This window comes from Pteropus alecto, unplaced genomic scaffold (assembly GCF_000325575.1).
Source record: "Pteropus alecto unplaced genomic scaffold, ASM32557v1 scaffold103, whole genome shotgun sequence".
Lineage (NCBI taxonomy): Eukaryota > Metazoa > Chordata > Mammalia > Chiroptera > Pteropodidae > Pteropus > Pteropus alecto.
The window spans coordinates 12,489,585-12,507,968 of record NW_006436288.1 but is presented as its reverse complement, the minus strand read 5'-3'; the positions used below and the strand labels follow the sequence as shown (position 1 = coordinate 12,507,968).

Sequence of the window (18,384 nt, the reverse complement as noted above, 5' to 3'; positions counted from 1 at the left end):
TGATTTCATACTTCTCTCTCCTTGCGTACTATATTTCAGCCACACTGATTGCTTTCTAACCTCCCAACTTGCCACGTACTTGCCCAACTGGGGGCCTTAACCCAGATATCAATTCTGCATAAAATGTGATTCCTCCAGGTTTATGAAAATCTGGCTCCTTCTCATCCTTCCTGTATCAGTTCAAATGTTATTGAAACTGCATATACATACATGCACAGGTAAGCACACACACATACCTACCCATATTCTCTACATTTTGCTCTGAATATTTCCTTTATAGCTATTATCACCCTCTAATACATTTATAGTCTTTCTCAGAATGCCTAGCTCAAAATAGGCACTGAATATTTTTTTAAATAATTAACAAAGACTATTTGTTTATTGAAGACCATATGCTTGGCCCTATGATAAGTACTGGCAATAAAGGATAAATTAGATAAGCTCTCTCTGTATCATGGAACATTTGTAGTTGCTTAAAAAATTCTGTATTGATATGTGTTTGTACTGAATAAATGAGTGATTTAAGAGAAAACAAACCTGACTGGAGATAGACCATTTTCAAACTTGAAGGGGATCTTAAGTATAATCTTATTTTATGCAGAAAAAAAAATAGGCTCAGAGAAAATGTTAATTGCTTTACATTACAGACTAGGGAATCTATCTTCTTATTCCCATTTTAGGATTTATTCTGTGAAATTCTTCATATAAAATAAACAGGTACATCAAATATGTCAGCTTAGTGTTTTTTATAAGAAGACAAATTAAGAATTTAGTTTGGTCCTAAATACATTTGTGTTAAAAGTGGAGGGCTGATTAAAAATCAGAAAGGCTATCTTAAAAAAGTAAAATCCTGCGTTTTAAGGATTGGGTTTTTTTCAGCTTTATTGAGATATAATTGGCACGTAACAGTGTGTAAGTTTAAGATGTTCAATGTGATGATTTGGTACACACATGTTGTGAAATGCTTACCACATTAAGGTTAGTTAACACCTCCCTCACCTCATATAATTACCATTTCTTTCTTATGCTGAGAACATTTAAGATCTACTCCTTGAGCAACATTCAAGTCTATAATACAACACTACAGCCACCATGCTGTACATTAGATTCCCAGAACTTTTTAATCTTATAACTGGAAGTTCAACATCTCCCTATTTTTCCATCCCTAGCTGCTGGTAACCATCATTCTATGCTCTGTTTCTATGAGTTCAGCTTTTTTAGATTTCACATATAAGTAATATCATCTAGTGTCTGTCTTTTGCTGTCTTTGCCAGAAAAATAGGTTGTTTCAATATCTTGACTATTGTGAAAAATGCTTCAATGTACATGGGAGCGCAGATACCTTTCCGATATCCTGTTCTCACTTCCTTTGGATGAATACACCCAGAAGTCGGGTTGCTGGATCATATGGATCATATAGTACTTCTATTTTTTTTTTTTTTTTTGAGGAATTTTCATGCTATTTTCTATAGTGGCTCCACCAAGTTACATTCTCACCAACTGTGCACAAGGGTTCTCTGTTCTCCACATCCTTGCCAACACTTATTGTCTCTTGTCTTTTTTCTAACAGGTGTGAGGTGATATCTCATTGTGGTTTTCATTTACATTTCCCTCATAATTAGGGAGTTGAGAATCTTTTCATGTACCTGTTGGCCATCTATATGTCGTTTTTGGAAAAAATGTCTGTTGAGATCCTCTGCCCATTTTTAAATTGCATTTTTTGTTATTAATTTGTATGAGTTCTTTACATATTTTGGATATTAATCTCTTACCAGATATGTGGTTTTAAATATTTTCTCCAGTTTCATAGTTTGCCTCTTCATTTTGTGGATTGTTTCTTCTAATGTGCAGAAACATTTTAGTTTGACGTGGTCCCACTTACTGATTCTAGCTTTTGTTGCTTGTGCTTTTGGTTTCATCTCCAAAAAACTGTTGCCAAGACCAATGTCAAGGAACTTTCCGAATATGTTTTCTTCCAGGATTTCTACAGTTTGGGGTCTTGTGTTTAAGTCTAATCTATTTCAAGTTAATTTTTGTGAGTGGTGGAAGGTAGGGGTCCAATTTCATTTTTCTTCATGTGGTTATCCAGTTTTCCCAGCACCATTTATTGAAGAGCCTGTCCTTTCTTCACTGAGTATTGTTTGCTCCCTTGTCAAATATTAGTTGATCAGATATGTGAAGGTATTTTCTGGGCTCATGACTCAGTTCCATTGGTCTATATATCTATTTTTATGCCAGTACCATACTGTGTTGATTACTATGAACTTGTAATATATTTTGAAATTAGGAAGTTTGATGCCTTTAGCTTTGTTCTTTCTCAGGATTATTTTGACTATTCTTATGTGGTTCCATGTGAATTTTATAATTGTTTTTTCCATTTTTGTGAAAAAATATCACTAGAATTTTGATATAAACTGCATTGAATCTATAGATGGCTTTGAGTAGTATGGACATTTTAAGATTATAAATTCTTCTGATCTGTTAAAATGGAATATCTTTCCAATTATTTGTGTCTTATTCAATTTCTTTCATCAAAGTCTTATAGTTTTCAGAAGAGATCTTTCACATCCTTGGTTAAATTTATCCCTAAGTATTTTGTTTTCTTTAACGCTTTTGTACATAAGATCATTTTCCTTTTATTTTCATATATTTTGTTGTTAGTGTATACAGATTTCTATATGTCCATTTGGTATTCTGCATCTTTACTGTATTTATTGATTAATTCTAACTTTTTTTTTGGTGGAATCATTAGGATTTTCTATATATAAGATCATATCATCTGCAAATACAGTCCTCTTTCTTTTTCTTTCTTTCTTTTTTTCTTGCCTTTCTTTCTTTTCTTTCTTTCTTTCTTTCTGATTTGGATGCCTTTTTTCCCCCTCTTGCCTGATCGCTTTGGCTAGGAATACCAGTATTATGTTGAATAACAATTTTCAGAGTGGGCACTCCTGTCTTGTTCCTTGTCTTGTTTAACATGAAAAGCTTTCAACCTTTCACTGTCAAGTGCAATGTTAGCTGTGGGTTTGTTATATATGGCTTTTATTATGTTGAGGTATGTCTCATTTATACCCAATTTGTTGAGAGTTTTTATATGAAAGGAGGTTGCAGTTTGTCAAAACCATTTTACTATTAACCATAATAATACGATTTTTAAATTTCATTTTATTAATATATATATAATATTTATTAATTTGCATATATTGAACCATCCTAGCATTGCTGAAATAAATCTCGCTTGATCATGGCATTTGATCCTTCTAATGTGCTTTGGAATTCATTTTGTTAGCATAGATGCTCCTCAACTTATAATAGGATTACATTCTGATAGACCCACTGTAAGTTAAAAATATAATCAAGTCAAAAATGCATTTAATACACCTACCTTAAATGTGTCAGAACACTTTAGTGTACAGTTGGGCAATATTATCACACTGACACTGTGCAGCATTGCTAGAGAGAGTATCATACTGCATATCACTAGCCCAGGAAAAGATCAAAATTCAAAGCACAGTTTCAACTAAATGCATATTGCTTTCATACCATCATAAAGTCAAAAAATCATAAGTCAAACCCTCATAAGTTGGGAACCATTGGTATTTTGTTGAAGGTTTTTGCATCTATGTTCATCATGAATACTGGCCTGTGATTTTCTTTTCTTCTGTCCTTATCTGGCTCCAGTATCAGGGTAATGCTGGCCTCATAAAATGAGTTTTGGAATGTTCCCTCCTCTTCATTTTTTTTAAAAGAGTTTGAGAAGGATTAGAGTTAATTCTTTAAATGTTTAGTAGATTCATCAGTGAAGCCATCTAGTCCTGGGCTTTTTTGTTGTTGTTGGGATGTTTCTGACTACAGATTCCATCTCCTTACTCATATTAGACTGTTCCGATTTTCTATTGCTTTATGATTCAATCTTAGTAGGTTATATGTTTCTAGGTCATGTGACCCACTTAGTGACAAGGATACATTCTAAGAGATGCGTCATTAGGTGTCTTTGTGTGAACATCATTGCACGAACCTAGATGGTATAGCCTACTACTGTAACTTTATGTTCTATCATTTTATATGACTGGCAGCGCAGTAGGTGTGTTTACATCAACATCACTACAAACATGTAAACAATGCATTGCACTACAACATTAGTATGGCTACATTGTCATTAGATGATAAGAATTTTTCAGCTTCATGATAATCTTATGGGGCCACTATTATGATTCATCATTGACCAAAACGTTATGTGGTATGCAACTGTATTTCTTCTAGATTATCCAGTTTTTGATGTATAATTGTTCATAATAGTCTCTTATAATCCTTTGTATTTCTGTGCTATCAATTGTAATGTCTCCTCTTTCATTTGTGATTTTAATTATTTGAGTCTAAGTAATCTGTTATACAAATTGACAAAGAACAATCTTTTAAAAATTAAATGTATTATGAATAAATTATTGTTTTTTCCTGTTCCAAAATCAAAAGCAGGAGCTCTGATTGTAGTAAATTTCTAGAACACATTTCCTTGGTGTTTCAGGGAGACTCTGGTGGGCCATTAGTGTATAGACATGAAAAAGATCCCTTTGTCCTCTATGGCATCATAAACTGGGGAGCTGGCTGTGCCCAGTCAAGGAAGCCAGTTGTATTTGCCAGAGTGAGTGTCTTCTTGGACTGGATCCAATCCAAACTCAAAGGTAAATATTTTTCAGATATTGTGAAAACAATGCCTCTTTCTTTAGATTTCTATCAGCATTATAAAAAAGAAGACCATAAAGTATTGTTTTATTTATTTTAGTTTCTAAACACATTAAAATGAACATTAAAATTCTGTAAGAATAAGTTCTCCCTTGGACAGAGTTAGGGTAAAACTCTGAAGCCGTTTTCATCTTAGATTTGCATTCTCTTTTAACAAAAGCTACTTTGGTACAGACTACATTTTGTCCTCAGGCTTTCTTCTTTATTTTTTTTAACATGTTCTCTCTAGATACAAGTTCTGCTTCACTTCAAATAAATAATGAAAGCAAAACCTTAACAAAAAAACAGTTGTCACCACTTACAGCTTCAACAGACAGTGCATCTGAGCTAGGTAACAGATATTCATGTTATCCCATGACAGCTAGGAAGAATTTAGCAAAAGGCATTGCATGTTTGAGTTCCCTTATTTTCTTTGGAACACTGTAAACTCTGTGTTTTCATTCTGGTTGGTAATTTAAGCTAAAAGAGTTGTTACTGTGATTGGGGATCTTTTCTACACCATAGATACAGTGTTTGTAGGTGCCTGAATCTGGAGAAGTGCATAGAATTTTTCTGACCTTTGAGCTATATATTTCTACATGAACAAAGGTCCTTATACTTCCAGATACCTTACTAGGTAAAGACTCTGAATGTGAGGTGACCAAGACCACCATCAGGGTTAGTGCCTCTCTTAATTCTCCCACAATTGTCAGTCTGTGTTTACTAATAGGATTTTGATTTTCAGTTTAAAGCAAACAGAAGTTGGAGAATTAGAAATCTGTAATAGACTTATAGGGAGATGAAAGTTCTATGACATCATCATTCTTGATTTCCAAATGGTCAGAGTCTTTCCCTTTTCACTCATCTCTGCCCCACCCACCCCCACATACACTCAACCCTGGTAGACAGCTAGGATGAGTTGGAGGAAAATTAAACAGGATGCAAGAGAGAGGAGTAGAGAATTATTAGAGTGATGGCTTCAGTAGATGAAAGGGATGAGATCTACTGCCCAGCCGTGGGGATTGGGCTTAGTTAGGAGCAAAGCACAGTTTATCCATTATTGCCAGATAGAAGGCAGAATACTTAGGTACTGATGCAGGTGTATGAGTACATGTGAGGATGAGAACTTCTGGAAGATCTCCTTTAATTGCTTCCATTTTCTCAGCAGATGAAACAAGGGGTTGTGGAAGAGGGTGTAAGAGTTTTCAGAGGAAAGTATAAAATAGTTTTCTTAAAAAATGACAAAGAACATGGACTAGGAATATGTAGTAGGATTATCGGGTAGCATAAAAGCCTCTTGAGATTAATGATTATAAATTTAGACAGAGACCAACCAGTTAGCTTAATTTTATGTTTTCCTCTGAAGACATTGAGGGATATCACATAGATGCAGAGCAGGTGGAGAATAGATTCAATCAGCGTGGGTTATCCCAAATATGCGAGACTATAAGAACATTGAGAGTGTGTGTGAGAAAGGAATTAAACAATGGATCATTGGAATTTAAACTAGGAAGAGTAAGCAAAGATGAGAGATGAGTTAGGGACAAGGACAAGGAGTAGATGAATTAAAAGTCTCAGAAGATGGAAGGAGTGTTGGAGGACGCTGAAAAGACAGAAGGTTGTAGTTAGAGTGGTACTTGAAACAGATTATGGCAGGCCTGGGATTTCTGCAAATGACTAGATATCTTGGGGCTGACCATTGGGATGAGTGGCTGAGGTCAAGTGGAGGAAAGTTGGGAAATTGGAATCATCATCTATATGGCTACTGAACTCAGCAAGATTTGAGGGAGGAAGAGTATCAGAGAGAATATCTGCTAAAATCTAGGAATGAGAAGGAAGTTGTGGGTAGTATAATCTGAAAACACAAGAGTCAGAGAATCAAAACAAGAGTCAAAGAGTGAAATTTAGATTTAAAAGAAATCGAATTGGGTCTGAGGTGGCACACTTAGGTGCAAGCAAGATCCTAAAGCCTAATGATTTCAACGGTTTGAGTTAAATGAATAATTTCAGTGAGTGCCTCAGTAAGTTGATACATGTAAAGCACTTAGAATAAGGATGGCATGACCAATGAGAAGGGTCAATAAGTGGTGGTGGTAGTGACCATCTAATGCATTCTTTGAACTGTCTCAGACTATTAGAAAATTAGCATTGTTAAAATATAGAGAAGATATTCCTAATATGTTTATGTTCAGCAATACTTATGCATGCCAAAGAACTTTTTCAGTTTTACATATGAATAGGCATTGTTTAGTTTTAGTTCTATGACTGTTTTATGAGCTAAAATGTTAGGACTATGCTATACCTAACATGCGCCCACTTCTACCACTCGCTTTTTATACAAGAGAATTGACAAATCTTAACTGTTTTTTTGGATTTTTTGTTGTTTTTTTGTTTTTTGTTTTTTTGAGGTTGTTACCTCATTTATAAAAAATAGTGACTGCTTGGGAATTCATGACTTTATATGATTTGGCTACTTTCCGGGCAGATTTGTCATAGAGATTCACGTGGAGAGGAAAAAAGATTGAAAAGATTGGAAAGACATGTTAGGGCCAGACTCTGAAAAACTTTGCAAGGTGTACTACTTTAGTTGCTCTGAGCATGGAAAGAACTTAATTTCGTTTCATATACTATTCCCAGAATGGAGGGCATGGTGGGAAAAGATTAAAGACTGAGAAATCTATTAAGTTACTATTAAATCAAAGTAGACCTAATATCTAAATTAGATCATAGTAATGAAAAAGAAAATTTGCAAAGAAATAATAGAGGATTAGGCAATGGAGTAGAATCCTTAATTGTAGCATTTTATTTCCCTTCTGCCACTCTTCATCTCTATTGTTTATAAAAATATAGTTATATATGTATCTCCTTGGTGCAATTATAATTTCTCTATTGCAGAGTATATATAATACATGTGTTAATTAACTAACACCCATACAGTAAAATTTGTTCATTTGAGTACAGTGTATTTTAATATGTAATTGCTCAATATATTTTTGTCAAGGGAATAAACATAGGAGAAGAAGGAAGAGTCAAGGGTATAATCTGAAGGAGAAGTTGATTGCAGGGTCAGTAGTCCAGAGAGCTACTGGCATCTGAAGCACTGCAGGTATCCCCACAGGTCCAAAGGTGCCCTTGGACTTAAGAGCAAGTCAAAGAAGTGAGAGACATTCAAGTACATTCAATAAATTCTCCTTTTCTTGACCTCATTCACAAACTCCATAAATGTAATCACTTGTCCCAGCAGGATAAATACTCAGTTAAATTAATGAAGCTTTTAGGTTGAGATCTTCAGTTGCATCTCAAAGAAAGAAAGAAATGAAAACATGCTGGGAATAGAGAATGTAATCCGTAGTGCATTTTTTAAGAGATTTAAAAATTCAGTTAAAAGTAATTTTAAAAAAAATATTTAAATTCTACTCATAATCTCACTTTAAGAAAATAGGAGATATTAAATGGAATGGTCTTTTTTACCCAATAACTTGCAACCAATAGTAATAAAGTTTTACTTTTCTTCTTGTAAACCTAAATTTCTCAAGATTGTGATAGAACCTCATTTTCCTTTGTTTATGTTTGTCCCTGGTGTCTGTGTGTTCTGAATTGTAGGCTGTTACTCTGAAGTGGAGCTGGAAGAGAGCCCAAAGGCTTTTTTTCAACTCCAAGATATCCACTAGATTATAGAGGAAAACTGGAATGTTCTTGGGTGCTCAGAGTTTCACCAAGAAGTATGGCAAAATTTACTGTTGAGTACCTGTCACTCCCTGGATCTCGTATGTGTCTAGATTCAGTTCTGACTATATATGAAGAAAGCCATGGTGAGATAAGAATGTCAGATAATCCTTACTGGTGCTTAAACTTTGTGCTAGGAGACTTTTCTGTAGAGGCGGTTTATGATCAAGAGGGACTTTGACTTGGTAACGATACCACCAAAATGTTGATTCATGTAATGGGCATGCCTTTTTTCTTAGACGTGCCTAATATTTTCAAAACTGGATTTTACAAAACAGGATGCAAGAGGTTGTATGCATGTGTGTGTATGTATGTATATTCATAAAAGGAAAAAAAAAAAAAAAGGAAGGCCCAACTTCTTCAGACGTACCAAAACCACACCAGAATCCCAGAAATGTGTATGTGATAGAGAAGGGATTAAAATGGTTGAAAATTGGGTGGTGAGAGAGGGGATTAGGCGTGTTTAATTTTAAAATAAAGCGAAATACATTAAAGGCTTTTGAAACTTTCAGAATTAAAAAGATTTGATACTAACATGCCAGCCATCATTTCAGTTCATGTACAGGCAAACCTGTTTTCAGTCAACAAAACAGACTTACCACCGCTTGTTTGTATATAGGTGTAATACAGGATTTTTGTCTCTCAGTAAAGAGGGAAGTGAGAGGTGTCAGAAATAATTTGGTTGATGGGGAAACCTGGAAAGAAAATAAGTTTGTGTATGTTATTATGAATGTGTATCGTACACACACATATTCACGTGCTTGATTCAGGAGAATATGGAGACCAGAGAAATTGCTTTGAAGGTGAGATTGTTGTTTTAGGATTACATTAGGGTGAGAGATTAAATTATTGATTTAGAAGGCACAAACATATTTGTTTAAGGAATCTTTCTTTAAAAATACTGCCTTATTTAGACTTTAGGAAAAAAAATTTATTAACCGGCCTTTCCACTTGCACACATATCCCCTACAATCAGATCACCTTTACCATCCCCCTGAATTAAAACTTCTCCTTGTAGCTGGAATGAAATCCAGACCCCAGTGCCACCTTTTTCCTTTCTTTCCCCCAGCTCACCATGATCCGGGCTGAGGTTCCTGTCCATCTACTTCCGGCTCTTCAGAGAGTTCCTTCTCATCCTTGTCTCTCACCTCAAGTCTTGAGTAAAGTGTCACCTTCTTAATGAGTCCTACCTTGATCAATGTAAACTGTGTCACCTCCTACCTGTGTACTTTGCAGTGCTCTTTTCTTAGCACTTGTCTCCTAACATATTTTGATTTTTTTGGTCATATTTTTGGTTTGTCTGTGTCTTTCCTTTTGAAGGTGAGCTTCCTGAGGGCTGACACTTTTGTTTCTTCACTTCGAGAATCCCCAGTGCCTAGAATAATACCTGACACATAGAAGGCATTTAGTATATCAATGAAGGAAAGAAAGGTTGCTTCCTCAAAGAGGCTTTGTCAGTCTGACGTAGAACCATTTATTCTATTCTACAATCATTTTCTGTTATATTATACTGGTTATTTCATTTGTAGCCTTGGTCTCTATTTGAATTCATCGTCTTCATTTACCTGACTAAAATGAAGGCTTCTGGAGATCTTGCTATTTTGTTTCCTTCTATAGCTCCCCAAATTAGGATAATGCCTAGAGACCCAGAACATTTTTTGCCTAATGTGTATTGCTAAATACTCTTCAAAAAGGCTAAATCAGTTTTCGCTGCTATTAGCAATATATGGGTACCTCCTTCACCATGCCCATCACCTAATATATCAATTGAATAGGCACTTTTACTTTTTAAAAATCATTAATGAAGAATAAATATTTTTTTTCATATATTGTTTAGCTATTTGTATTATTTCTTGTCATTTCCATCCTTTTTTTGAGTATTCTTTTTATTGGTTTATAAAAGCTTTTATGTATAAAGATATTTTTCCTTTGTCATAAGTTGTAAGTGCTTATTCGTAAGGTTGTAATTTGCCTTTAAATTTTATTACTTGTTGATGTAAACATTTAAAAAATTATTTGTTTAAATCTATCCATACATATCTCTGATCTTCAATTTATTTCACTGCTTTTATATTTAAAATTCTTTCTGAGTTCAGAAAAATTTTTAATTAAAAATTTTAATCCTGCTAAAATGTTTTATTATATTATAAATGTTATATTATAAAGTGATGCTATACCTGTTTCTTTAAAGAAATAAGCTGTTTTCTCTTAAATTTATAGCTCTATCTTTATTATATACTAAATTCTCTTATGGAAAGAAACATTTTCTGGAAAACTTTCCTTTATCATTATAACCTATTGAAAACCATGCTTGACTTTCTTGTCGGCTAACTGGGAAACCACTATAATTTTCCAACCTAGCATTTCTTTGATTTGAAATTGTCATCTTGAACCTTGTAGAACTGTTCTTTCTCTTCAAATGATAGCTAGCAGAACTGAAATACTGAAAACATTACCTCTTACTCAAATTGGATAGTATTCTTCTATACTGTAAAATGCTATTTTTTTCCCTGTGGAATCCAGCAATTCATTCAAGAGCTGCATTTATCTCTACTTGCTACAAATAAATGTCTGATCATTCTTCAAATAGTATTTCAACATCATTTACCAACATATGTTATGCGAACTAATTTTTTTTCTTGGATATAATCTCCTCACTCTCTTTTTCACCACAAGTATTTTGGGGTACCTACCATAGACCAGAGACTGACTCTTCTTGGTTGTGGGGCTCCAGTAGTGAACAAAATGAACAAAAAAATCCCTGCCCTAGTTAAGCTTATATTCTAGTAGGGAGAAGACACATGATAAGATAAAATAAAATACATCATATATTAGGTGAACGAGGGAAAATGAAGGAGGGAAGGGAGAGAAGTAGTGTCTGGGAGGTAGGTACCATATAGTTGTATGTAGCATAAGCTGCAAATGTCTTTCTGAGTATGCGACTTTTAAACAAATGTTGCAGAATGATACTGAATTATTCTCAACAGTAAATGAGTTTGCTTCTAAGAAACACAGACTCTTTCCACGCGTTTTTAATCAACTCTCTAAATTGTTTTTAGAATTATGGTTATAATTTTTCCTTTCATCTTTGACTTAAGCTTCTCAAAGTAAAGCAATCAAAAACGAGTGACTATGGGGAAAGAATAAGTTTTCAGGTAGAAAAAGTTTTCCATCATGAATCTTCATGGTGAGATATTTTTAATAAATAGGTTAATTGTCTAGGAGAAAATGGCATATCAGCATTATCTTAAAGATAAGATAATTTACTATCTACTGTCCTTCAAGGAGCAAGGTGATATAGTAGAATATGATGGTATTGGATTTGTGGACCCAAATTCAAAATCTTGACTCCTCAGCCCATCTGTCTGTGACTTTGGGAGAGTCACTTGAGTTCAGGAACCCTGTTTCCTCATTGGAGAGTGAAATAAACTCCTATTTCATGGGTACAAACTTGTAACTAATGGACAAATAAGTCCTTGAGATCTAATAATGCACAATATAGTGAATATAGACAACAATATTGTATTATAACCATCAAACTTGCTAACGGACTAGATCTTAATTTTTCCCATCACAAAAAAGAAATAATTATGTGATATGGTAGAGATGCTATTGCTACAATTACAATATTATAGTATGTAAATACATCAAACCAACATGTTGTATACCTTAAATTTACACCATGTTACATGTCAACTATATTTCAATAAAAATAAATACATAAAAATAAATGTTATATGTAAAATAGAGAGACTGCTCAAAAATCTGAGTTCTTGTTTTTTACCAGATTTTCTTTTTTCTTTTTCTTTATTTTTTAGGTGAGGCAACCCTTGGTTGACCTCACAGATTGCAAGGACCTTGTCAGTTTACAATCCCTTATTTTTTGTTTTTTACACCCGCAGCACCTGGTCTTCCTAGGTGGTCTCCCATCCAAGTACTAACCAGGCCCGACCCTGCTTAGCTTCCGAGATCAGATGAGATTGGGCTTGTTCATAGATTTGATTTTTTCTTTTTAAATCTAGATAAATTATGTGGAGGAAGGCTTTACCCAATGATTTTCATGAGCTCTGGACCACTGGTAAGGGTGACATTTCAATCCCTTGTGCAAGGTGCTTTTGGCATAAGTTATATTGTCTTTAGAGTCCAAGGTATGTTTGGTCATTTTATTAACTTATAAAGTTAAAAACTAATGTTTTTCTTTTTAGAAATATTCAAAAATTATACATTGTTTTGAAAGAAATAGTGGGAATGAGTTTATGTTTGAGGTGATCTGAGATTGATCAGGTCTAAAAGAGAAACTGCTCAGTGGATAACTTGCTTAACTTGTAAATCATCCAGAATTGTGATTTCTGGACATGGCCATGATATGCTGCAAAATAACATTTTTGACTGTGATTGTGATTTTACATCACAGAGAGCCTTTTCTGCATCTGTAATTCTTGTGGATCAGAAGATCTGGGTTCTAAATCCTAGCTGTCCGATTAGCTCTGGACACTTTGTTATCTCTGTATCAGAATTTTCTTTATAGTGATATTATAATAAAAGAATGAATTTTGGAAACAAACTACACAAATATTAGATGCTAGAATTATAAATGTAAACTATGCAATTTCAACTTAGATCAGATTGCATTTTAGAACATGTAGTTAGTGAGGCTTTTTGACTCCTGATGAGCATAGGTAACTGAAAACTTGTTTTTCTTCTTTGTACTGAAAAGCACTGCAAAAATATATTGGGGAAAAAGTTAAGTGACTAATAAAGAAAAGCATGCATATCATATGAAAGTCTTCTCCTGAAGAACTATATTAAGAATGTTGCTTTCAGATGAAATTGTGCATGAAACTAGCATTATCTACAGTTATCCCACATTTCCTTCCACAGACCCTAGGGTATGCCAAAGATAACTCTAACAAGTACTCCTTTTCTGTATCTTTGAATGGTTCAGATAAAGACTATTCAGTGACACTAATGACCTCCCGTTAACTTATTTTCTGTAACAAATTAGTGCCGTGTCCTCTTTCTACCCTACTGCGTGACAAGGTCCGGAGATGGGGACAGAGGCTTCAAGGAATGCATCGTCAAGAATGAGGATGCGGCATATGTTTAGGGATAATTGGTTTCTTAGAAACGATCCTATTAATAGGGGGAATTTGGGTAGCACAAATTCTAGTAAGTGTAAACACTGTACAAATGGATTTCCTCAAAATTGGCTCTGAGGAAAAAACAATAAATTCCCCACGTATGGAATCAGCTCTAGTCACCCTGACGTATCCAGAATGCATAAACCCTTTATTTGAACAATTATTAAGAGAAATTCCTTTTGACGTGCCTCTTAAAGATGTTATGAATAAATTATAACAAGCTGAATTACTAGAACCAGTTTATACTCCTGTTCCCACGCAGTTAGAAAAATTAGTAAAGGATAAGAAATTTACGCATAAGCCTGTGCCTACTATGGAAGGGCCTCCTTTTGTGGCCTAGTGGATAAATAGAAAACTCTGGTATCCACCTAGGGGGGCTAATACTATGAAAAGATTACCTGATCTTCCTTTGCCTTATACAGGAGCTTATAATAAAGATAGTATACATATAGTGAATAAAGATGGAATTCATGTGCCTTATAGTAGTTTAAGTTTCATAGAAAGGCTGGCTAGGTCAGGACCTCCTTAGTGCTTAAAAAACAAAGGAACAGAAACTTAGCTTATGAAAGCAGCTTTGTAAAACTGATTTTTATAAATATTTTCCTCATTAAAGCACCAAGAAAACTTTTGAACAGCTATGAGAAAGGTTCAGCTTGAACTTTAGATATAGCATAAATCAAATAGCATTTAAAAGATTTCTTCAGGCAGAAAGAAGAATAATGTCTGCCTACAAGCCAGTGCTTGCTGTTATGAATACATCTATCTATCACTTTTACTTAAATCAAACTGTATCTTACGTAATAGATATAAGAATTAAAAGTTTAGATTGTTCCTTCAGGTAGTTCTGTTCTAATGATTGAGAGAAAAATGTACTAGTTAATCATGAACATTAATAATAATATACTCTAGAAGATTTTTCTGCTTCGCCTAACCACAGAAATTTAACTCCCTGCTACCTTAACTACAAAGTATAATCCAATGCCAAAATAAAAAGTATAAAAGTTGTACTCAAATCACAATAAAACAGAACAGTGTCACACCGCCTCTGAGTTGTGTAGTCGACTATCTCCCGCACCGACGCCTTGCCCACCTTCGGGGCCCCCTGGATCCTGTCGTGGCTGGACCGCGGCAAATTAGTTTTATTCTCATTCCCTTTTCTTCATTTCTAGATCCAAAAGGCAGTAAAATAACAAGACTTCTTCAGAGTGCAAACCAAGGGCATGTGACCACTTGTAAGGGTGTTATACTGACCAAACCAGTAGGAACCATACATATCCCAAAATATTTTCATAGAATCACTATGAGGTGAAATTATTATGATGAAAGAAGTAGGTAAATGATTACTTGACAAGTAGCAACACTTGATATTTGCTTAAAGCATTATTTTTCACCTTATCTCCTTAAAGAATAGACTTTGAGATAATCCCTGATCTGAGGCCTTCAGTATACAAAAACTTACTGTAAATTATCCCTGTTGATAAATAATAGTACTTTTTCAACAAAAGAGATTATTTATCAGGCAAAGTGGAAAGTCAGAGCTTTATCAAAGAGTTTTGGAGATTGAAAAATGTACGTAGAATCTTCTGGCACCTAGTAGGTATTCAATATGTGGTTCTTAAATTGCCATAATGGAAAGAGAGGTTTTATTGAATTAAACAATAGAATATATTTAAAGGGAGAAATGAAAAGTTAAGATTTATATCATATTAATCCTAAGTAAATTTATGTGATCTGGGGGAGTTTGGGCAAATTCAGGCAAGAGTAGGTTCTTAACTCTTACAGATTGCCAATCAAATTTAGAGTATTTCACCTGATTGACCAACCATTCACCATAGTAGGTGAATTTACTTAAACTTTTTGATGAATTAAATATTAGAGAATAATTTTAATTTTGATAATTTAAAGTAGAAATCTTTCAGCCCAGCACAAAGAAGTAAATATAAAAACTAAGGCACACTAAAAGTCAATAAAAGTGATGCATTAAATTCTAAAAAAGTAAATAACAATATATGCTGTTTAGAAATAATTTCTGACATTCTTCCACCTGTTCCATAGCTGCCACTGGAGGTTATTAGCCCCTTTACATCACATCATTCGCCTGGATACTATTAACTTCCAGATGAAGCCAACACCCTTATTCTGTCAGGGTCACCAGTGGGTTTATGAAGGATTTGGATCAGGCAAGAAATTAATAGGTAACTAATGTTCCATGAAGAACTATGCTGTTGATTTTTTAATGAAATATTCCTAGATTGTTTTATATTCAATATCAGACTTATAGATGATATATATTTGTCTCTTCCTAGATGATGTTGAAATAGTCTTACAGTTACTGTTTTTTTAGACTTATAATTGAAATTAACCTAATATCCTCTCCAATTAAGTTGAAAACAAAACCCAACTACATGCTGTTTACTCAGGTCATACTTAGATTACACTTGCACAAAAATACTAAGAAATAAGGGATGAATAAAGCAGTTTTAGATGAACAGAAGAACATTGAAACTATAATGTTAATTAGGCAAAGAAATATTTATAGGAAAAGGCATTAAATGGGTTTTTGTATTAGATAGTAACCAGAAACCTGAATACAGTGACTTAAATTTATTATTCTGAAACGAGAGAAATCTAGAGATATGCAGATATACCATTAGTTCAACAGTTCAACTCTGTCAAGACTGAAGTTACTGCAATTTTCTAATGGTTCCATAATGGCTATTTCAGTTCTCACCATTACACTGGAGGAAAAAAGAAGAAGGGGCATGAGGAATGATTATCACCATTGAGAAAGCAAACACATTTCCGAGAATCCTGTAGCAGATTTAAAATCTCTCTGGCCAGATTTGTTACATACCCACAGCTGACCAAGAGACCACTAAGGAGAAGAGAAATGGAAACAGTTCGGGGCTGGTGGACCAAAAATACCTGATGTGGTGGGACATAGCAGTCCTGGAATCTGATTGTCCTGGGTTCAAGTCTCAGGTCTACCACACAGTGGTTCGGTGACTTTGGGACTGTTCTCAAAGCTTTCTAAGATTCAATTTCCTCATTTGTGACACGAGGATAATAATATGTACCTGTTGCTTTTCGTGTGATTTATGAGAACAGACACCCACCATCACCACCATACACTCACATATGTGCACAATAAGTTATTGACTTAAAGATACAGATGCCTCCTGAAACAACTTGATTGGATGGAGGGAGAGGATGTATGGCATTTTGCTGGCCTTTGATTTCCTAAAACAAAACAAAACAAAACAAAACAAAGCAAAACAAAAACAACCCAGATGCCTGTCGAGTCCTGCCAGAGCTGATAAAACAGCCAATTGTTAAACCCTGTCCTTTTATTCTTCGGACTTGCATTACTATTCCAGAAGTAGGCATACTGACAATCTTCGTGTTTCTACCTAAGGGAATGTTAACAAATTAGCTTTCCTGGTTCCTGAGCCAATTTAGCATCAAAAGGGTCATAGCTTCTTTTAGGAAGAATGTAGGATCTGGACCCAGCGTTCTTGGAAATTATCTGTGCTTCTTCTTTTCTTGCTTTACAGAATACCTGTTACTTGTACTTCATGAGGTGCTTTTGATAATTTAGTGAGAATACATATTAATTAATGTAAAGAAACCAAGCTTCTGCAGTGTTTGAATTAGGAATATACATTTTCATTCCTATTCTTAAAATTGTCATGCTTAGAAGAGAAGATTAGGCTGTTGTTTCTCTATTGTCTCTTCATTGAAGGAGTGTCAGAATACAGTTTGGAAGAACAAAGAAATATAGAAAAAGAGGGGAAGAGTACATTAGCTATATTAGTTATAATCTGTAATGTTAATGACCTACATATCTGTTCTTCTTAGAATTAGTGCCTCAAACATATGTACCACTTGCTATCTTTTTCCCAAAAATGTTTTTGACTATTTCAATTTTTGCAAGTAAGGTTTATAAGCTTCAGGGACTAACTCAGGTCAGTAGGTTATTCAGTGAATATTTAACATGACCAAATACTGTGATTTATCCCCAGAATGCAGTTTTTTTTATTTTGAAAAATGTATTATATATCATCTAACTAGGTCAAATAGGAAAAATAGATATAAATTAACTATATAGCAATTATATCTTTAAAACCATACTAGTAAAACTGAGTTAAACTATATAATGGAAAAATCTTTTTAATTGATTAGCAACAAAACCATAAAGCTAGGAATAACTTTAAAATGAAATGTGAGGTTTATCATCAAATGTAAAACTTGACACACACACATACACACTTCTGAATAGAGAAAACTATCATGTTATAATACTGGAAGACAGAACTAACATTAATTCATATCAAATTAATTTGCAAGTATAATATATCTCCCAACAGAATTCCAGTAGGATTTTTTTTAGAGAGTAAGGAAATTAATAATAACTCTAAAGTTTATCCTTAAGAGAAAATGCACTAGCTGAAAATATTTGGGGGAAAAATGACCAGATGATGAAACAAATGATCAAATATAAAACATACTTTAAAACAATGATTATTAAAATAGAGTAGTATCAATACAAGAAGAGACATATATGAATGGAAATAAATAGATCAGAAGGGAAATCAGAAATATAAGGTGTTTATATATGGTTAAATTTGACATTAGAAATCGGGAAAATATATTCTTCATCATATTAGAGCACAGCTGATTAAAGAATTAAGCATTTTTCTTAAGCTATTAAAAGTAGAAAAAAATAGATAATTAACTATGGTTGGAGAAGGACCTTGTCATATAAAAGTGATGGGAAAAAAACCCAGAAAATTATCAA

At 34.0% G+C, this 18,384-nt stretch overlaps 1 protein-coding gene across 1 annotated transcript in view; it reads left to right on the top strand.

Annotated features, from left to right (window-relative positions):
* The window catches only part of OVCH1 (ovochymase 1), a 64,629-nt gene that overhangs the window by 22,404 nt on the left and 23,841 nt on the right, over positions 1-18,384 (top strand). Inside the window, 7 exon segments of the mRNA XM_025047376.1 lie at positions 4,523-4,679; positions 4,970-5,071; positions 8,323-8,348; positions 8,351-8,531; positions 12,468-12,593; positions 14,756-14,891; positions 15,642-15,781. Of these exon segments, the coding sequence (XP_024903144.1) occupies positions 4,523-4,679; positions 4,970-5,071; positions 8,323-8,348; positions 8,351-8,531; positions 12,468-12,593; positions 14,756-14,891; positions 15,642-15,781 (868 nt within the window).